This window comes from Schistocerca nitens, chromosome 2 (genome assembly GCF_023898315.1).
Source record: "Schistocerca nitens isolate TAMUIC-IGC-003100 chromosome 2, iqSchNite1.1, whole genome shotgun sequence".
Classification (NCBI taxonomy): domain Eukaryota; kingdom Metazoa; phylum Arthropoda; class Insecta; order Orthoptera; family Acrididae; genus Schistocerca; species Schistocerca nitens.
Genome location: NC_064615.1, coordinates 629,452,534 through 629,475,182, shown reverse-complemented (window position 1 = coordinate 629,475,182; position 22,649 = coordinate 629,452,534). Strand labels below are relative to the sequence as shown.

The 22,649-nt window shown below is 38.2% G+C and overlaps 1 protein-coding gene across 1 annotated transcript in view; it reads left to right on the top strand.

The window, feature by feature from the left end:
- Window positions 1–21,758, top strand: part of LOC126236732 (chromatin assembly factor 1 p55 subunit) — a 46,997-nt gene extending 25,239 nt beyond the window's left edge. Inside the window, exons 3-10 of the mRNA XM_049946261.1 lie at window positions 6,232–6,377; window positions 8,978–9,182; window positions 9,267–9,444; window positions 9,536–9,730; window positions 12,946–13,023; window positions 18,440–18,574; window positions 20,040–20,138; window positions 20,225–21,758. Of these exons, the coding sequence (XP_049802218.1) occupies window positions 6,232–6,377; window positions 8,978–9,182; window positions 9,267–9,444; window positions 9,536–9,730; window positions 12,946–13,023; window positions 18,440–18,574; window positions 20,040–20,138; window positions 20,225–20,305 (1,117 nt within the window). The 3' untranslated portion in view covers window positions 20,306–21,758. The remainder of the gene's footprint in view (window positions 1–6,231; window positions 6,378–8,977; window positions 9,183–9,266; window positions 9,445–9,535; window positions 9,731–12,945; window positions 13,024–18,439; window positions 18,575–20,039; window positions 20,139–20,224) is intronic.
- Window positions 21,759–22,649: the final 891 nt, after the last annotated feature.

Genomic DNA, 22,649 nt, shown 5'->3' with positions numbered 1-22,649 from the left:
TTCCGGAGCTCTGAAGTGGTTTACACTGATGGCTCGATGGCTGATGGTGACATTGGCTTCACCTACATTCACTGGCAATATTAAACAGCATTCTTTGCCCGATGGCTGCAGTGTTTTCACTGCAGAGCGGGTGGATATATCTCGTGCTATTGAGCACATTCATTCATGCCCTGTAGAGTTATTTCTTCTGTGTACTGACTCCTTGAGCAGCCTACAAACTATCGACCAATGCAATCCTCATCATCCTTCGGTAGCGACCATCTAGGAGTCCATCGATGCACTGGAAAGGTCCAATCATTCAGTGGTGTTTGTCTGGACATCAGGTCACCTCGGAATCCCAGGCAATGAACTTGCTGAGAGACTGGCCAAATAGGCTACACGGAAAGCGCTTATGGAGATAGACATTCCAATAACTGACCTGCATTCATTATTACGGCACAAGGTTTTTCAGCTTTGGGACATGGAATGGCATAGTCTCAGTATGCACAACAAACTGTGTGCTGTTAAGGAGACTATGAATGTACGCAAGTCCTCTATGCGGGCCTCTCGCAGGGTCTTCGTGGTTCGCTGCCGGCTCCACAGTGGCTGCACTTGGGTGACCCACGGCTACCTCCTGCGCTGTGAAGATTCACATCAGTGTCAGTGCGGTGCCCGCTTGACATTGTCCCATATTCTTTTGCACAGTCCTAGTTTGGCTGCCCTGAGATATCATTTTCAGTTACCAGACTCATTATCATTAATTTTAGCAGACGATGCCTCATCGGCTGGTTTGGTTTCACGTTTTAGGGCATGTCCTCTGTCCCTCAGTGTCCTCCACCTTAGTGCTTTTAGAGTGGAGGATTTAATGTGTTGCTGACTGGCTGGCTTATTTTATTTTCGTGGTCAGCCAGCCACGATAATCTGCTTTCCTGTTTTACTCTCTCCTACCTGTTTCTTGTGCCATTCTGTGTTTTTCTTGCTGCATTTTGTTCTTTGTAGTGTTCATTGCTCTTCTGTCGTTCTTGTGGTTTCTCCCTCCTCTCAGTATTGTGCTGTATGTCAAGTTTGCTTTATTCTTTCCCTTGTGAAATTGTTACAATAGGAACAAGGGACTGACGACAAAGCAGTTTGGTCCCTTTCCCCCTTTTAAACCAACCAACAAATGGGCATCATACATGGGTCTGATAGCCTGTGGGTGTCGCCATTAAATCCAGTGAAGAAGAAATATGGCACACGGAGTCCCTGTGGAGATTACTGTATTTTGATTGGCGGTACCATCCCTGATTGCCATCCAGTCCCTGTCATGAGGGATTTCATGAATGTTTTAGCTGTAAAAAGGCCTATAAGCAGATTAAAAAGGCATAAAGCAGATGCCTGTGGTCAGACATCCACACAACCACATTCATATAAAACCATCTGAGCTTTAGAGTATCTGCGCATGCTATTTGCTCTAAAATAAGCTGGTCATTCATCATAATATTTTGTGGATGAAGTGCAATGGGTACTGAATTTCTGTTCTGTTAAATCTAGATGATATTTTGTTTCCCAAGACAGCACCATTACATGAGATATGTATATTTTAGATAGGATACGAAAATATGGTTTGTGTCAATAAAACAGCGTTGTGTGCAAAAAAAAAAGTAACATTCCTTGCCAATACGGTTTCTTTGACTAGTAACTGCCCACTCAAAGAAGATATAGATCTTTAAAAATGCCCAACCGGTTTTCAGCTGCGAACATAGATTCCTGGGTATTATTAACCTATACTGCTGTCATCTGCAGTCAGCAGCAGATACACTGCTGACAGCAGCACTGGGGACAGGTTTGATACATCTGGTCCGGGACACCAGAAATGCAATACACCTTTAAAGACGAGCCAGTTTACAAAAGTTTCTCTCCTGATCTGTAATCCAGCATTATCAGTGGAGGCAGACACTAGCCAGCTGCTATTGGTGCAGCCTTCCATGCAGTTCGTTGATGTTGAAAATCTTTCGATTTTTTTCTCCCAGAAACTGGCACGATTCCAAACCAACTGCAGTGCGTAGGACAGAAATCTGTTGGCCACCTGTTAAACTGCGTGGCACTTCTGCCCTTATGTCGAAACCAGACCATTTGATGTCTATATGGGCAGAAAACGTAATCTCTGATTGCCCCCACCCCCCTTGGGGTCACTGCTTGTACAATAAATTACAATCAGCTCAGTGCAGTGCAATTCACAAACAGCTGCAGGAATAAGTATAAAGCAGTTCAGCTGCCCTCCAACTGAAATACAGTTAATAGGTACCAAAGACCTTATTTGGTGTGTGATGTCTTGACTCTCGCCCAGACTATTTGTGCCTGAAATGCTACGTAAACCAATATTTGACCACATTCATAACCTACTCCATCCCTGCACTAAAGCCACCATTAAACTGACAGGAACTTGTGGGGCCCAACATTAGGAATGACTGTTGCCAGTGGTGGAGAATGTGTATAGCGTGTCAACAGTGCAATGTTGACAGGTGTGTAAACAAGCCAATGGAAGGATATCCAGAACCAACAGGGAGTGTCCCCCTCACGCACACTACTCTTGAGGGGTAGCATCCACCATCGAAGGGTTATCTATAGATTTGTGGCTATTGATATAAACTTGTCTCAATAATAATCTTTCTAATGAATTGAATTTCCTATGCAGGCTGTTGAGATCAGACCCTTATCAAGGGTGACAATTTGAGTTGGTTGTTTCTCGAACTGTTGTAACCTTTGTTGTGTGGGTTCCAACACCACTATATAACCAGCTGCAATCCTGCAAGCAACAGAATGGTAGTGTGTGGCAAAGGACATTATACTCAGATTAAAATTACTTCATGATTGATGGTCCAGCACGTCAAGTGGAAGATGTCGGCCGTCATCACACACTTTGTTTGCTGAACTAGAATGTATTTGAGGTGGCTTTGGGTGCACAATCACTATTTAATTTTGATAAGCTGACTGTTATGCCTAGCTTAGCTACAACAGGAAATCTAAGGTAGAAATGTAGCAAAAATGTGAGGGATGATGGGAAACAATTGCTGACACTGATGAATATCCAAATTTACAATCTACATTCAATGATGGATGTTCCAATTATGTTGGGCTGCTACAATGCTTGTGAATGTACGATTGGCATCTGGGAAAAATATGTATCAATATTTGTCAAAAATTGTCACTTACTCAACAAATTTGAAGTATTGGTAAGAAAATAGTTGATTTCTTAGTTGCTACAATGATAAGTGGATTTCCAATAGGTTTCTGACCATTAATAATGATTGAGGCTTCAGGTTTCAATATTACTAGTGATTAATTCAAGAATCAGTGAAATTCCCGTGAAGAAACCAAATAAATTTTCAATTCTGTGAACTATGTGAAAGCTGAAAATGAAAATGCATTGCTATCTCTAACTGCATGATGATGGCTCGTATGTAGATTCTGGAATGTATGCAACACACAACAAATAACTCATTGAATAATTTCCATTCAACAACTGCAAAAGTTGCAGTAGCAAAACAGCTATCTTTAGGTAGTTGCTTAGGGAAACATTCATCTCAAAGCTATGTCCAGTGACAGAGTAAGTGTATAATAATGATTTGTTGCATATATTCTAGGACCTGGAGACGACTTAGTCAGTCACCTGACAATGTGTCAATTGTGCATATTGTTTGATATAGTCTGTCTGTATTATTAAAAAAAATGTAATTGTCTCTGGAACACCAATAGCAACTACAAAATTATGAATTGCAGCATCAAAGATTAGGACACCGGATCTGAGTAAGCATGCATTTACTAAAAGAAGGACATTGCAGGACTGAATCGGGTGAACATCAATTTAGATCCATGTATTTCATGTCTAAAAAAGAAGTCTTGATGACCTTTCACTAAAACATCAAGCAAAAAGCAAATAATTTGGTTGGTATAGCACAGTCAGATTTTTGTGGACCAGAGAGCATGTCTTAGTGTGTGTGTGTGTGTGTGTGGGAGCATGTTATCTTCACTTCTACCTATACATATTAGTCATTTGGTTACGTTCTAAAGTCAACAAAAAGAAATCTGTTACGTTGAGTTCAAAGCTTAAGTAGATAAGGAACTTGGTTTAAACATTAAAATAGTTCGAACAGGTAATGGGCAAGATCTTATCAGCTTGTGAAGTCTTTCTTAAAGGTGAATAGAATTTATACATGACACAATTTTTCTCACACAGCAGAACAAAATGGAGTTGTGGAATGCATGAACGGAATGATAATTGAAAAGGCAAGGTTGATTTGACAGATGATGAAGCTGTGAACACAGCATTTCATCTGAAGAATCGTTACCAAAGAACTTATCTGTTTGGCTATTAATGAAGGTTTGAAGTGTACCACCGCACTGATCTAACGTCACCAAACACAATTGTGATGCTTGCTGATGTGCATTTCATTGAAAATTCAAAATACCACTGTTGGAACGGCATCACGAACAGTAATCAGATTGACGATAATGATAAGACAATGCTCAGCCAGCATCAGTATGTAATAGTGTTGGTAAAAGCAATGGAACCAAGATGATCTGCTACTGTGAATAGAAACAAAGTTAACTGAATTGATATAAAATGAGCAAATGGCAACTGAGATAGGGACAATGCTCAATCAGATACAGATCCTGTGCAGTCAAAAATTAGAATATCACATGAAAGAAAACTGAACCCCAAATATTTTAATGATATTTGTCTTGCTTATTTGAAGCAGCATTGAGTCGTGATTGTGAAAAATAGTTCTTAAATGATTGTCATTATTTTAAAATGAGACTTGGATTTTTAGATTTATGACCAGGCATAAAGGCAGTTCCAAATGAGTATTAAAACTCAAAGAAATATATGGTGAAACTGAGGCTCGTTTTGTTGCAAAATATTACTCCCATATACCAGGAGAGGATTTTGATGTAATGTTCCGACTTGTTCTTTGGATTAAATTCAACTACTAAACCCACCGGCTACGAAATTTAAGGACAGCCATTGAACACATGGATGTTTGAACCCTCATTCCTGTAGGGTGATATTGATGAAGCTAACATTCTTCAACCTAAAGCAGTACACCTTCAACAATTGCTCTGTGAATTCTGATTCGAACACAGTGAAAAACAAAGTAAGTGTGTTCTGTGATAATTGCATTGAGCCACAGTGGTGTGCATCACACTGAAACAAAATGGAATTAAGGCACCTCTGTATTTGTAAGCTAATTATTGCAGAGAAGTTCAGTGTCAAGTTAACAATACTAACAAGAAGCAAGCTGACTTTTTTCATTAAGGCACTGCCAAAGATTAAGCATCAGTTGTGCTGCCGAGCTATGGGACTCCAGAAGTAATTCATAATATCTTGAGAAATTGTGGGGTTGTTGAGAGCTAACAGTTTTTTACTGTGCTGACAAGTTTTTTTTTTTTATCTTTGCTCTGTCTTGTTATTAGCACAGAATAAATATTTTTGATAATCTGTGTTGCTGGCAATATGATGATTGTGAATTTAGTGCATTACTGAGTCAGTGTTTATAATATCTTAGAGGATTGATTGGAGTCAGTATCTGCTAGAAGTGAACAGTGAACCATGGAACAACCAGAAAGTGGAGGAAGTAATTTGGTAGTATATAAGAGGCCATGATAAGGAAAAATTGGGAAAGGACTATCTCAAGTGTAACTGTGCTTCGCCATTCAAAAGATAAAGTGATTGTTCTTTGTGTGTGTGTGTGTGTGTGTGTGTGTGTGTGTGTGTGTGTGTGTGTGTACGTGTACACTGTGATAACTACTTATAATATTGTTTATCAGGAACAGTTATCCAAAACTTTGTAAATGGCAACATTTTTGCCATTTGCCTCTATTTATGTTTATTATGACTACTATTGCCGTTTGTACAATGGAGAAATTTTGAAGTGTGATACAGTATTTCTGTCATCAAATATACTTCATCTGTATCTGTATATGAAACATGGACATTGTGCAGTAAAGTGCTGGAACTAATCATATGCAGAGACTACGTTTAATACGGTATACATTAGATTTACCCTTGTCATGTCTGGTGCTAATGTCAAAATAATTCTGTGTTCTTAATATCCTCTTTATAAAGCTATTGGAAGAAAATATAATTTCCATTAATGGTAAACATGTAGGAAAAGTGGTTTTCTCTTAAGTGCTGTTTTTGGAATGAGACAATACATGTTAGAAGTTATTTCTGTCTTTCTTGATGTATATAAATTTGACCTTACTTTGCAGACCTGAAGGAAAAGACTATTCTGTACATAGACTGATTCTTGGCACACATACATCTGATGAGCAGAATCATTTGCTCATTGCTAGTGTTCAGTTGCCAAATGAAGATGCACAGTTTGATGCATCACATTACGACAATGAGAAAGGAGGTAATATCAATGAGCTTAATCATTGTGTTAAATTTTCATTTAAATATGTTGTTGGTTAGAATTTATATTTTTGTGCTAATTCATTTAAATTGTTTTTAATTTTTATTTTTGGTCTCACTATGCAAGTTACTCAGTAATACTATTTTGGAACTGACAGTGAAATGCCTGAGAAATGTTTTGGCTTGATTTAATTTCGCTAATGAACACAGGAAGGTTGCATTATTTACTACTCAGTAAATTAATAACACTTTAGAAACTTAACACCTCATTTACAACAACACTGGTTGATTGCTAAACCAAATTTCCTAACTAAATGATATTTGTTCTGAAGTACTATTGTGATTAAGGAAAGGAAGTTAACTGTCTACTTGTGTTATCTGTACATTCTGCGTATCCTATGGTGACTTAATATCAAACCAAATTCATGTTACTAAAAACAGTCTGCAGTCTGTTTTACTTACTCATACTCTAGACTTGTGGTTAGTTCTTTCTTGTCTATTGGATTATGAAATTGAGAAGTGCAGAATTTGGCAGTGCTGAATGAGTTCTTACATTAGAAAAGAGGTATTGAGTACAGTCACGCATTTTGTATCTTAAATACACTCCTGGAAATTGAAATAAGAACACCGTGAATTTATTGTCCCAGGAAGGGGAAACTTTATTGACACATTCCTGGGGTCAGATACATCACATGATCACACTGACAGAACCACAGGCACATAGACACAGGCAACAGAGCATGCACAATGTCGGCATTAGTACAGTGTATATCCACCTTTCGCAGCAATGCAGGCTGCTATTCTCCCATGGAGACGATCGTAGAGATGCTGGATGTAGTCCTGTGGAACGGCTTGCCATGCCATTTCCACCTGGCGCCTCAGTTGGACCAGCGTTCGTGCTGGACGTGCAGACCGCGTGAGACGACGCTTCATCCAGTCCCAAACATGCTCAATGGGGGACAGATCCGGAGATCTTGCTGGCCAGGGTAGTTGACTTACACCTTCTAGAGCACGTTGGGTGGCACGGGATACATGCGGACATGCATTGTCCTGTTGGAACAGCAAGTTCCCTTGCCGGTCTAGGAATGGTAGAATGATGGGTTCGATGACGGTTTGGATGTACCGTGCACTATTCAGTGTCCCCTCGACGATCACCAGTGGTGTACGGCCAGTGTAGGAGATCGCTCCCCACACCATGATGCCGGGTGTTGGCCCTGTGTGCCTCGGTCGTATGCAGTCCTGATTGTGGCGCTCACCTGCACGGCGCCAAACACGCATACAACCATCATTGGCACCAAGGCAGAAGCGACTCTCATCGCTGAAGACGACACGTCTCCATTCGTCCCTCCATTCACGCCTGTCGCGACACCACTGGAGGCGGGCTGCACGATGTTGGGGCGTGAGCGGAAGACGGCCTAACGGTGTGCGGGACCGTAGCCCAGCTTCATGGAGACGGTTGCGAATGGTCCTCGCCGATACCCCAGGAGCAACAGTGTCCCTAATTTGCTGGGAAGTGGCGGTGCGGTCCCCTATGGCACTGCGTAGGATCCTACCGTCTTGGCGTTCATCCGTGCGTCGCTGCGGTCCGGTCCCAGGTTGACGGGCACGTGCACCTTCCGCCGACCACTGGCGACAACATCGATGTACTGTGGAGACCTCACGCCCCACGTGTTGAGCAATTCGGCGGTACGTCCACCCGGCCTCCCGCATGCCCACTATACGCCCTCGCTCAAAGTCCGTCAACTGCACATACGGTTCACGTCCACGCTGTCGCGGCATGCTACCAGTGTTAAAGACTGCGATGGAGCTCCGTATGCCACGGCAAACTGGCTGACACTGACGGCGGCGGTGCACAAATGCTGCGCAGCTAGCGCCATTTGACGGCCAACACCGCGGTTCCTGGTGTGTCCGCTGTGCCGTGCGTGTGATCATTGCTTGTACAGCCTTCTCGCAGTGTCCGGAGCAAGTATGGTGGGTCTGACACACCGGCGTCAATGTGTTCTTTTTTCCATTTCCAGGAGTGTATTTGGTAGTCTACATGGCAAACCATCTTGGAAACATTATCCATCAGTTTACTTTTACTTCTTCCACAGTTCTTCTGTTTGTTGCATTAATTTCTGTAATTCTGCCAGTCTATATTTTTGTTTGGTTCGCCATAGTCTGTAATTGGTGTAATTTATAGCCATTGATCTTTCAAAACTGTAATTAGATAGCTTTTTCAATCCAGGGTAAAGTTTCTTATTACTGGAATACATAAAATCTTATGAATTTGTTCTTTCGGACATGTCCCTGGTTTAGAGTCCTGGTCCAGCTCACATTTTTACTTGTCTCTGCTTATGCCGTACAATCCTGGTGCAGCTGATATAAATAATACCTTCCGTGTCCTTTCCTTTCTCCCCCTCCTCCTTCAATTTACATAATATATAAAATTTGTGTGTCTGTTACTAGAACTGTATGCTACACTGTTTTTTTCAGCAAGTTTTGTAATTTGTTGAATTTTGGAACCTTAAATCTGTAATTTAAACAGTTGTAGACAGAGGTAGACACTTCTAAAACTTCAAAATGTCACTTTTTTCCTAATGATATTTGTCATTTATTTAGAGTTTGGAGGCTTTGGATCAGTGAGTGGTAAAATAGAAATTGAAATAAAAATTAACCATGAAGGAGAAGTAAACAGAGCTCGTTTTATGCCCCAGAATCCATGTGTAATAGCAACAAAAACACCATCAAGTGATGTTCTGGTATTTGATTACACGAAACATCCTTCCAAACCTGACCCAAGTGGCGAATGTCATCCAGATTTGAGGTATGGTAATTTTTCAAATTATGATACTTCTTCAAATTATGATACTTCCAGATGCGGAAATAATTTGATTTTCTAAAATGCTAGACTTCGTGGACATCAGAAAGAAGGTTATGGCCTGTCATGGAATCCTAATCTCAATGGATATCTGTTAAGTGCTTCTGATGATCATACAATATGTCTGTGGGATATAAATGCAACTCCTAAAGAGAACCGCATAATTGATGCCAAAACAATTTTTACTGGACACACAGCTGTAGTAGAGGTAAGTGCAAATTACATACTGCAAATATTTTTGTAATGCTTTTAGTAATTTTCTGGGTTTGAGACATACTGAACACTTCTCATTTTTATAGGATGTGGCTTGGCATTTACTCCACGAGTCACTTTTTGGATCTGTAGCTGATGACCAAAAATTAATGATTTGGGATACTAGGTGCAACAACACAAGCAAACCTTCGCATACAGTGGATGCTCACACAGCAGAAGTGAACTGTCTGTCTTTCAATCCATATTCAGAATTTATATTGGCTACGGGCAGTGCTGACAAGGTACTTGTTAATGTATTCATGTATACCTGTGCTTAATTCCCCTTACTGTCAGTCAACAATTTTTGCAGGTATTGTTGGATCTGGATTATGCGATAGGGTGAAGTTCAATGATGTAACTTTCAGAATGGGGTTATCATAGAATTATAAAGTCAGTTACATCAGAAATGGAATTTTTTGATTTGTGCGTGTAAGTGACTGGATTGAAAACAGATCACCATTTACAAAACTGATTTACTGCACTGAAGAACGAAAGTTAATTGAAGTCCAGTTGTCAGTTCATGTACCTCTTGGCTTACATTGCATTTATAGGAGGTGTAACAATCTGCAATAAATATTATTATTTAGATATAAACCTTGCACATTCTGTGTCAGTGTGTACGCACTGTGTGGCATCATGTGAGTCTTCTATATCCTCTTGAATAAAATACCAAAATTCATATGGTAGAAACAGTTTCCTGAGGCACTGAAGTATCTCTGCCTCAGGAGTTTTAGATAGGGCAGACATCGGGACAATAAATATCCATACCTGCTTACCAATTACGAAGCACTGTTGGGTTCCCTAGTAAATTATATATGCAAACTTTCCTTGTAAATCATTGTACTTATTAGTAAAACCATATCAGAATTCCCACATTGGTTCCTCAGATTAGACCAAATATGCAGACAGAAGTGAACAAGGTGTTTTAAATTTATATGTGTGGAGATTACTACATTGGTTTCTGCGGCACTGGATAAACTTGAGGCTTAAACTTTCCAGTCTACTCTTAATAGTGACTATTGATGCCCAGTTAGGCCTTTGTCAGTCATTACAGAAAACTGACAATGTTTCAGGTGGTATTTTTTGGTAAGTTTGTGCTTGGGTACTTCCATGTATTCTGTTAACCGAGCTACCACCAGAATATCTCATTGAGTACCACTGGGGTTATATAGACCCCCAAGTATTTTACACAGATTGTGTTGGCAGTATTTTAATGAACTAACATCAGTCAAAACATACATTAGTTGTTCAGTGAAACAGTAATGATTTTATTTTCATAAATACTGCATTCAAGAAACAGAAAGAATTTTAGGTTGTAGTCTTATTGACCCTAGTGGTACACACTGAAAAAAGTGTTGTAAATAGAAAACTGAACAAAAATTGTTTGGCACAATTGACTGAGAGAGATTTTGAAGGAAAAATATCTTTGCAAACTAGGGAGATATGATTTTTTAATGTGCTTATGGGGCCATGTTGACTCCAGTGGTACTAGGTGGGTTAAATGTTCATTGTTATAGTGCAGACTTAATGCTTGGACTTTCAGCAAGGTAACAATAATCAAAATATGTGTCGCTGGTGAGGTAGTCCTAAATATCATTTATCTTGCTTCTTTTCACTTTTCATAAAAACAGATCATGCAGAGATTTTCTGTATGGTCTGAAAACTAGTTTTGCAGATGTTTAACAAAAAAGTACTTATACTTGCAAACGGATGTAATCAGTGACAATGAGAAGACTGCTTTCATGAACAGTGTGTAGGTTGGTTGGATGGCTACGTAATGAAATGTGGCAATTCTGTCTCCAAAAATCAGTATTTAATTTTGTGGGAGAGTATTGTACATCTACAATATAAGAAAGTATAGGTAGCTACTCACCATAAAGATGACATGTTGAGTTGCAGACACGCCCAGTGAAAGGACAGGTACAATTTAGCTTTTGACCAAAGCCGTCTTTGGAACAGAAAACACACATTCGTGCACACAAGCAAGCACATCCTGTTATGCCATTCCCCAGGTGTTGTGGATGTGTATACACCCGCCACTTGGATTTTTCTACCCTGCTGTGGAAGTTTGAATGCATCTTGAGCTGCTGACCTCACTGCTGTGGATGAATTACTTCCTTATCTTGGTGAATAAAGGAGTTTTGAGTATTTATCGTAAAACCTATGTGCCTCATTGTGCGCGATCATTTCCAGAAAACCTTGTTTCGATATCTTGAATCATTTACGAGATATGACAGTTGTAATGACCACATGATTATTAGTGTGCAAGTACGTGAATGGAGACTTTGTGCACTACAGTCATTGATATAAAACCCAATAACTCCAGAACAAAGTGAGATCCTTTTGCTCTCAATTTCAAACCAAATTTGATGCCATGTCGACACTTCATCCACTGCAATGTATAAGCTAAAATCAACCATACACAGTTCATGCAATGCATTTACACCTCTTAATTTGATGCAGCACAGTAAGTATGACAGATAACAAAGAAATTCAGGTCTTTATCGAGTGCACATATCTGACTGTAAGACGGGCAAAAATAAATTCTTTTTTCTCCCGATGTTTTTTGAAAAATAGAATAATTATTTCATATCAGCTGGAACCCCATCTCTCAGCACAGGCATCAGTATTTGGTGAGCAGTACAGCTGTAACAAAAACAGCCTCAGCATGGAGTGCAAAGAGCTCATATGTATCAGTGAAAGGGTTAATGGGTTTATTATGTTGCACATTTTTTAAGTCACACTTAAAATTGATAATTGACAAGTATTCTATCAAAAGTACATTGAGATTATCCAAAATTCAGAGTTCTGTGGTAAATTCTGTACTGGATTTTTTAAAAGAAGTATTCCATGGAGGGAAATGTGGAGATCAGTAAGAATCGTGACCTGGATAAAGTGGTCACCAAAATGACATGTCCTTTTGCAGAGCTTTCATAAGCTTTTCTTCAGATAGAAGAAACTGCAGAAAGACTCGCCACTACTTAAAGTTCTTACTCCTCTGTTAATAGCAGCGTGTTGTTAAAAGAAGGGATTGCCTCCGTGTTGTTTCGGTGTATTAACTGTGCATTTCTCCTCCCCATCTCATCCAGGATTTTTTCAGTTTTCTTCATCATGAATAGTAATTGTTAGCAACTGTTGTATCCTGCTTTTGATTAAAAGATATACACAAAACTAATTAGGAAAATATAAGAAAATTGATTTTTGTGTTGTACTACCCAGAAGTGCATTAAAAATTATATATGCAGTTATTGAAGTTTCATCTGTAAGAATCGTAAGTGATTGTATTTTAGTATAAAATAGTGAGTTTTTCATTGCAGTAGGAAAATGTGGTATGTAAACAAGGATTTGAAGTGTTCCATTTAGAATATTTACAGTTGTTATTGGTTTCTGAGATGACATCTTTAAAGACATTTCATTTTCTAAAGTTAACCTTATTATTGTGTACCTTTTGTTTCAGACTGTGGCTTTGTGGGATCTCCGAAATCTCAAACTTAAGCTTCATTCATTTGAATCTCACAAGGATGAAATATTCCAGGTTTGTTTAAAAGTATTTAATCTCCATTGATGTGTGTGATAATGTTTTCTTGAAAGCTGTAGGCAGCCTTGTTGTTTCTCCCTTTCCCATTTATCTCGCATGGTGAGGGACCTAGACCATTTGCTAGACAAACTAAAGAAATCCGTGAACAATTCTTTCGTATGCAACCTTTTTTCATGGATACATTAAATTTTCTTAGTATTTGTTGCAATAATCTAAGTAAATGATATCAAGTCACCATTTACTTGGCACTCATTATTTTTATGGCATGCTGTTTGTCTAAATAATTGCATCAGCTGCAAATAACCTTAAATACTGAGGCTTGAGGAGGAGGAGGAGGAGGAGGAGGAGGAAGAAGAAGAAGAAGAAGAATCCGGTCACACTACCATATAGTACAGCAGCCAGCATCTCCGATATCTTTCATTGGAAACAGTGTACTGGGTTGTTTAGTTCAGATGCCGTTAATCACAACTGCTCAGATGACTGTGGAACAATATTGAACTCTATAAATATCATCATCCTGTGATTAGTCTACATCTTGTTGAACGGAGAAAGCTAAGTATTGCACAAAGTATGCTTCCAAAAACTGTTAAATTGCCTGCACGGCCAAAAAATTGTCTACCTTTGCAAAGCATAATAGGTTATACAACTTTCCAGCATTCTCTGGGTTTGGGCTTACAGTAAAGCCCCTTTTTAACAAATTTGAGGATCCAAATAATTTTTTCCTTCAATGAGGACCTTTGTCAGAGAACATGTAAGGAGTTGTCAAGAATTGTAATTGAAGAATGTAAATTGAAGGATGTTTTTGGGTGATATAAATGCTATATTTAATTACAAAATTACAAATATCCTGTGCGAGCAAATTTAAATTCAGTAAATATATAGTATCACACGTTCCATGGAACATATCCTTGTAATTGATTCATCTACATTAAAAAAGGAAAAGAATTCTCTTGGACAGCTACAGCAAAACTTAGTTCAGTGGCTGCCGCCGTTGTTGTCTGTTGTTACAGAATTCCAGGGAACAAGAAACATATGCTTAGGCTGTTGAATGCTGAATCTCATCTTCTTCCTCTCAAGAAATAAAATTGATTTCTCCATGACTGTTATTATGTACAATGAAACTTTTCAAGGGATTAGAAAAAAGTGGTGTAAAATGTGGGAAATAATGTTTTAAGCATTAAGTTACATCTAATTCCCATTTGCATTTTTGCACTTTCTGTAAGATATATCTGCATAATATGCATAAAAATACTTGTCTGGGACTTGTATCTAATAAGTTTCGTATCTAATAAAAATCGCCGATGTAACTGGAAGTGATAATTCTCCGGGAAGTAGACACATTTGACTTAATTTATGAGGGTGATTTGAAAAGTTCTTGGAAACACCATGAGAGGTCAGCCAGCACTAGCACAACGAGTTGTGCACATGATATTCATTGGACTGTTTATTGTGAACACGTGCCACGCCAGTGCTCTTGGAAGAGGCGTGTGGTGGTGATGTGGCTCTGTTGTTCCTGCTTAGTGATCTGCGAAGGTGAAAGAGATTCAAGCAGTGAAGTCCTTCGTAAAGAAAAGTATAAAAGCAAAGGATATTCATGCCAATTTCCAGAATACATTGGGGGACTCTGCTCCTTCGTATTCAGCTGTTGCCTAGTGGACAAATGAATTTAAATTTGGTTGGGGAGCTTAGATGATTTGCGTAGTGGTCGGCCAAGATGTCAATACCCCAGAAATCATTGCAAAAGTGCATAAAATAGTCATGGAGGATAGCCGTTTGAAAGTGCATCAAATTGCTCGTGCATGCCAGATGTCATATGAAAGGATACATCACATTTTAACTGAAGAATTACAAATGAAAAAATTATCTGCAAGAAGGGGGCTGTGACTCTTGATGCTGGATCAAAAACGCATGAGAATTGACATATCAGAACATTTGGCCCGTTTTAGGAGAAACGAAAAAGATTTTTTGCACTGATTTGTGACCACAGATGAAACTTGGCTGCACTACTATACCCCAGAGACAAAATAACAGCAGTGGAAACTTGCTGATTCTCTGCTACCAAAGAAGCAAAGACGATTTCTTCAGCAGGAAATTCATGGTACCAGTGTTCTGGGATGTGAATAGGATTCTGTTTGTAGATTTATCTCACCCCTGAGCAAACAGTTACTGGGGAATACTATGCTAACCTCCCGGACAAATTGCAACAGAACATACGCAAAAAAAGGCCAGGTTTAGCAATGAAGAAAGTCATCTTCCATCAAGACAATGTGCACCCGCACACATGTGCCATCACCATAGTAAAATTACACGAACTGAGGTATGAATTGTTGCCAAACCCACCTTATTCACCTGATATGGCTCAGTCAGACTTCCGTCTATTCCCAGAACTGAAATTTTTTCTTGGTGGACGAAGATTCACTTCAAACAAAGAATTGATAGCCATAGTTGGCAACTATTTTAAAGGCCTGGAGAAAACTGATTTTCGAGATGGGATCAAGGCACTGGAACATCGTTGGACCAAGTGCATTAATCTGCAAGGAGACTACCTTGATAAATAAGTTTCAGTGATGTAAGTACTTTTTTCTATTCAGTTCCAAGAACTTCTCAAACCACCGTCATAATAATCACAATTAATGGTTCTTGGAAGTCCTGCAACTGTCATTCATTACATAAATAACGAAATACTGCATCAATTGTGTATTTTTTCATTCTTAGCATAACATGTTTTGAGAATTTATTCTTGTAATCAAGTGCAAATATTTAAATTAGTATTTTGTGTGGTGTTTGCATATGTGTTGTTCCACATGTCTTGCACTGTAATTCTTTTTGAGGTTATCAGGTATTGTGCTTCCTCAATTATGTAGAGAACCACACACACACACACACACACACACACACACACACACACACACACAAACTATCACTCACATTTTTTGTGAAACATCGCAAAAAATACTTACATAAATAATGGTATTTGACAATGAGAATAAATTTTTGGAACTTGTTTTGCTAAGCATGAAAAAGTATATAACTAGTGCTGTGTTTAAACCAAAAGCACTTGCTGCAAAACTAGCAATTGTTTCAACCACTACAAGTGACCAGACAACTAAACACATTAAATATGATTTGAATAACGCAGCCGGCCGGAGTGGCCGTGCGGTTCTAGGCGCTACAGTCTGGAGCCGAACGACCGCTACGGTTGCAGGTTCGAATCCTGCCTCAGGCATGGATGTGTGTGATGTCCTTAGGTTAGTTAGGTTTAATTAGTTCTAAGTTCTAGGTGACTGATGACCTCAGAAGTTAAGTCGCATAGTGCTCAGAGCCATTTGAACCATTTTTTTTAATAACGCAAGTCAAGACTATCATAACAATTACACAGGTGTTCATGTGTAGTAGAGACAGTTTGGATCAGCCACCAAGCCGAGTAGCAGTTGGTAGTGGCAGGAAGTCACGAATTGTTTAGACTTTACCTCTTTACCGGTTCAGTAGTGATAAAAAATTAACCAAGTAACGTTTGTAAACACTTATGGCCAGTGCCATGCCATCGTAATTTAATGTCAGTTACTTTAGTTCTTTTCCCCACAAACTTTGTTTTTCATAAAGTGTAAAGTGCAGTAAAGTTATAAATATGTTAATGCAAAATCAGATGCAAATTAACACTGTGGACATAGGAAATTTGACAGGAACATAAAAGTAGGATTATACTCTATTTGGCTTTAACCATGTGCTATCCCAGCTCCAGAGGCTGAAGATGAGTTGTGCAATTTGGAGGAATGAACAAAATATTTGTACAGGGGGCAGGTCAATAAAATATTTTCCTTTCTGCTCCACACTTCTTGGCATCCAAAAGCCTAAAAAGATTTCTGACGTCTTCAGGCACTGCTGGTGTACTCAGAAGTAGTTTCTAAAAAAAACCTGTGAAATTTAAACTTCCGTATTGTTAGTGGAGGCAGCTTATCACTCCCACCTCTACACACAATAGTTAACACTTCCTTTACGTTTATCTCCATGGCACACACTCCCTTAGTGGAATAAGATTTTGCATGAAGTAAATTTTAAAAGAAGCCTGTTTCATCAGTTTTGAAAATGTCTCTGGGCTTATAACACCGTATCAGTCGTGGCAATGTAATGATTCCTAATAGTTTACGCTTACCCTGACCATAGCGTCAGTTTGAAACTACATTATTCTTTTAATGATCTAACCAGTGTTTGATGCACTGAAATTTTCAATGCTATTTCATGAGAATTCTGCTGCCGTGTTTCTGTTAATAAGAATGCTGCCACTTCGCATGCCTGTGAAGTATTTTAAAAGAAGGTGTGTGCATCTTTTTCCTGCAGTTAGAAAAAGGAAATGCATTCCGATAACCAGCCACGCTCCATAGCTTTTGTTTGCCTATCAGTGACTCGACACGTCCTTCAGTGAATCATCTGCTTTATTTCTAACCAATTCTGACATCATTAAAAGTAGACCTATGAATACGAATGTTTCTCTTAGATCCATAGAGATTGTTAGCTTTGGCATTTAAGAATGCTCCCTTAGTTTTGACTATGCTGCGCATGTCGACGATGCTAGATTGTATTTCTTTGCAATGTTGGAAACATCTCTTTTAATATTGTCATCACTGCTGAGGATGATCGTTAGCTTTTGCTGAACTGTAAGCCTTCTACATTTGCACAAACTCCATAGAAGTTAATTGCTAACTTTAAACAATTCGGTTAACAAAAAAACTACTTTTCGCGCTTTGTAAACTTGGTGAAAGGGACATCAGATAATGTGACTGCAGTCACGTGGAATAAATTTGAGAAGCGTGACCGGTATGTCATGTGAAATGGAAAGAAATGGAAACTCTGTTGGAAATGTTATGAGTTAAGTGAAAACTGCATTACAGTTTGCAAAATTTCACATTTATTACTCAAAAGTGCACTTTTCTTGAAGTGGAGTTCACTAAAATAGGGAAAAGTAACATACTCCTTAGGAGAGATTCGCTGATGCAGGCAGAAAAGTTTTTTAAAATCCAAATTTCCATAAATTTGGGGTTTTACTGCATATGCAGTAAAGCATTTAGCTATGTACCTTCATACATGAATTAAGAATAAGTTGTTGTTACTGACAATGGAAAGCACCATTTGGTACCATCACCATTTTCTTGTGTATTTGTTTTCTCTTTCACCTTTTAAGTTAAAAGAATGGGGTTCCTAAAGTCATGTTTGCTTTGCCTTACTTCATATTTTTAATTCATCATGACTACCATTATAACTTCAATGTTTTACCCACACAACTTGTTGGTGTAAGTCATTGTTGTTACATGAAATGTTTGTGTTCTCATTTGCTGTTGCTTTGTTGTGCATTTATCAGTAAAAAATGTGTGTGGTTCCCTTTAACTATTGACTAATACGAAGTAAATTGTCACAGGTTCAGTGGTCTCCTCATAATGAGACAATCCTGGCTTCAAGTGGAACAGATAGAAGGCTGCATGTTTGGGACTTAAGTAAGATTGGAGAGGAACAGTCTGGCGAGGACGCCGAAGACGGACCTCCAGAACTTTTGGTTAGTTGCATTCTGTCATCTCTAATGACAGTATAAAAGGAAAAGTGTTATAATGGTTATTTTCTACGTGGATTGTATGAAATAAAAAGGCATACATGTTTCTCCGAATACTGTTAAATGAGTGGTGTCTTCTTACCTGCCTTTGTGGTAAATTGGTGAAAATGCTCTGTTGTTGCAGACGTGGGTGCCTTTTACCCAAGAACAATAAGTTGCAACAGTGTTGGAGTGTGAATGTCAGTGACCCTTCTGTATATCTGTCAAGTGTTTCCTCTGGCAGTATTCTCTCCATGCCAGGTTATCACAATATTACTGCCAGAATATGGTGCAAGATGTACTTCATTGTAATTCTGGTCCATTGCTACACGGAATAAGTTTTTACGCATGTTCTGTGCTTGAATTGTTAAAATTTCACCTTTCATTGTTAACTGTTTACCTAATGCAATCTTTGGTTTGAGATATGTGTTTGACTTAACTTGCATTAAAAAGTAATCCATTATCAATTCACTTTTGAATTGAGTGTAAGGTAATTATTTGTATGCAATTATCAAAAATTATACACACATGTGTGAGCAGTACATTTTTCGCACAAGTTCTGGATGTGGCAGCTGAACTGTCTGACAGTTGTTGCCAATATTGGTCATCCTGACACATCTAATTTGTATTACTCTTACATGGCCTTGTACCAGATCATATCCAACCCTCCCCACCCCTAAATTGCATAGTGCCAATGAGTGCACAAGTTACGCAAAAGTTCAAGTTAACAAAACAGCTGTTTGAAGAAATTAATTTTGTAGACATACGGTGTTTCACAGATCAGTGTGTTCAAAATATGATCTTACAAAAGGTAACTATAAGAATATTCAGTATGAAGATGATGAGCAAAATATCAGGAGCAACGTTACTAGTCTACAGAAAGAAAGTTCACTCTACAGCAGCTTGTGCACTCATTTATTCAAACCTTCTGGGCTGATTAAAACTGTGCCATACCAAAATCGAACTTGGGACCTTTGAAGTAAAACTTGAGGTTGGGTTGTGAATCCCTCTTGGACAGCTTAATGGGTAAAGTATTTGCCCACAAAAGACAGATGTCCCAGGTTAAAATCAGCCTGGCACACAGTTATAATCTACCATTAATTTTCATTGCTAGGTTTTTTAAACAGCTTTTGTCACCCTCCTATATCTGTTTCATTGTGTGTTCTTTTGTGAATGTCTTGTGAAAACCTTATCATATATTTGGTGACACATTGTGTGTCTAAATTTGGATATAATATTGCATTAATTGCAGAATTGTCATAACAAATACTATACGTCTGAAGCAGGTTACTTAAGTCAGCCCTGTTGTGTGGAGTAAGGACTTCCTATTTGTGCATTTAGTACACATTGTTCTTTAACTCTTTATCACGTTTATTTAGAAATAGTTTGGTCTTAATCTGTCATTCATTCTTTTTTTTTTTTCTCTTGTCAGTTCATTCATGGTGGACACACTGCCAAGATATCAGATTTCTCTTGGAACCCAAATGAGCCATGGGTAATTTGCTCAGTTTCTGAGGATAACATTATGCAGGTATATATATATAGTTCATCTATTGTCTAAAGTTTTGATTGCATTCTTAATAATAAATTGATTGTAACTAATTCTGGTTTCTGTAGGTGTGGCAGATGGCTGAAAATATTTATAATGATGAAGAACCTGAAGCAGCCGCAGCAGAACTTGAGCCTGGTGCATCATAATTATATTCTCTGGAACTGTGGGCACATCTGATGGTAACTTCCTGTATTAGGAAGTAACAGGAAGCAGAGTTTTTATACAAACATCCGTATGTTATCACACTTCAATTGTTTTTTTTTTTTTACAATACTATTTTTTGCAGTCTTACTGTGTGTATGTTGACTGTTTGAAAACTGTGTACTTGCAGCTTATTTCCATGTAAGGCTAACAGTGACAGTAGGGAGTGTTAATTTTTAATATGAATGCCGTAATAGAGAACACTTAACTGTACCTGTCAGGCTGGCCTTTGTTTCATAATTTGAATACTCTCCTATACAATGTTGACATACGCTGCTCAGATTTATTGATGGTTTTTGTGTCCCTTTAAAAGAACAGGCTGAAACTGGACCAATGAAATTTATTTGCTTGTGTCAGTGTGTGAGAGAAAGAAACGGAATTTTTGGAAAAGGGCAATATATTATTTTAATATTGTCGTATATGTAAAATACTGATTGTGAACAAGGACTTTGTAATAAGAAGTTGTGGTTAAAAACACATTTACAAAATGTGAATGTGAATGTGTGTGTGTGTGTGTGTGTGTGTGTGTGTGTGTGTGTGTGTGTAGGTTGATACCGATCATGAATCACACTTCAAATTATGATTGTAATTTGTCTATGCTTTGTATCCATTTGGCTAATTGTAGCAGGATGGATAAATTATTTATAATTATGATGGTAGTGAGGAATCAGTCTTCCTTATCAGAGATACCAGGACTGTAAAAGACTGGAAAATTGATGTCTGTCTGCAAATAAATCAAGATACAATTCACAATGAATTCTTCAAGATAGCAATTTTAAGCTGCTGGGAAAGAAAGTAAGAATACTGCTGCCATCATACACTGATTTGTTGTTCAGTAAATTTTCTTACTGGCAGACAAGACTGAAAACATATCTCCAGAAACTGAAGTCTGTTGTGGGTCACATGTATTGACATCCTGAGATTGTTCAAGGATTAAAGCCTTGCATAGTATTATTAGCATGAAGTAATTTATGACCTATAATTCATACTTGTGAATAGTTTAAATGTGATCTACAATCAATCACTGCAAAAAGGAAAACTACCTGAAGAAAGAAAGCTACATGCTGAAAATTACCTGAAGTTAATTTATAATAAAATTTGAAGGAAAAGTTAATTTTGGTCATATTAAATTCAATGAAATATAAAGTACTTGGAGGACAACACGAAAGTTGCTACTAACAAGAAGAAAACACTGTTTGTTCCAGAGGGGGCAATTTCATCGAAGATACAAACTGTCATCGAACTGAAATGAGTTTATGGTAAAAATTTGTTTAATTATAAGGTTTATTTTAGTATACATGAAATTAACACTGAAACATTTTAAGTAATAATGCGTTTGTAAATATGAAAATGTACTCGTAAGTTACAGCATTAAAATTTTTCAACCATTGTGTATAATTTTTGCGAATTTACTGCCCTTTAAATTCTCTCTTACAAGTATTTAAAATATGAGAAAAAACTTTATGCACTAACTAGTTAATTTAAGTGTAAAGGTAGCAGCTCACCGAATAGTAGAGAGATGCAGTTGTTGGCAGGCTTGCCAGTTATTAACCCTTTGCCATACGATTTAAGTTCCATTAGCGTGAGCTGTAAGTGGCTGCAAGGTACGGATGGGCCCTAAGATTCCCGGCACTTACACACGCTAAGGCTGCAGTGCACTACCCCTGGTGGCGCCCGAAGTCGGCAGACGCCCTCGAGATTTCTAAGTACGTGTGTGAGATACCAGTAATGTGACATTTCTACAGGTATCATAAATAGCGACAATTAGTTGCCCATTGGAAACGAAACATTCATTGTCTCAAACGCAACAACATAGTCACAGGTGTTTTATTTCACTTTATAAGCAAACATACATTGATGAAATACACCGTAATAATAATATTCACAACAATGCAATGATCTAAGACTGTATAATATTTTGTTCAAAACATTGAGACCTGTTACGTTAGTACGTTGGCAAACATATTTTCAAACACAACTCTTCACAATGACATGTACACGAATTTAATAGTCTTAGATTGTATGATATCGTTCAAAACAATCTGGCACATGTAATGCAACCCTGCACTTTTCCATTCCCACGTTGTTTCGCTACGTCGTTTATGCTTTCTGCACACTACAGAAGCTCTCGCTGGATTTGCTTTTGATGTTGTTGCATCAATATGTTTGGGAAAATGTGCCCAGTGTTGCACGTGCAGTCTTTGTGGTATATCGCCAGATGCTAAATGTCCCTTCAGATTATATTCCAGTAAAGGTTTAGTTTTCAACAATGATTCTGCAATATGAATC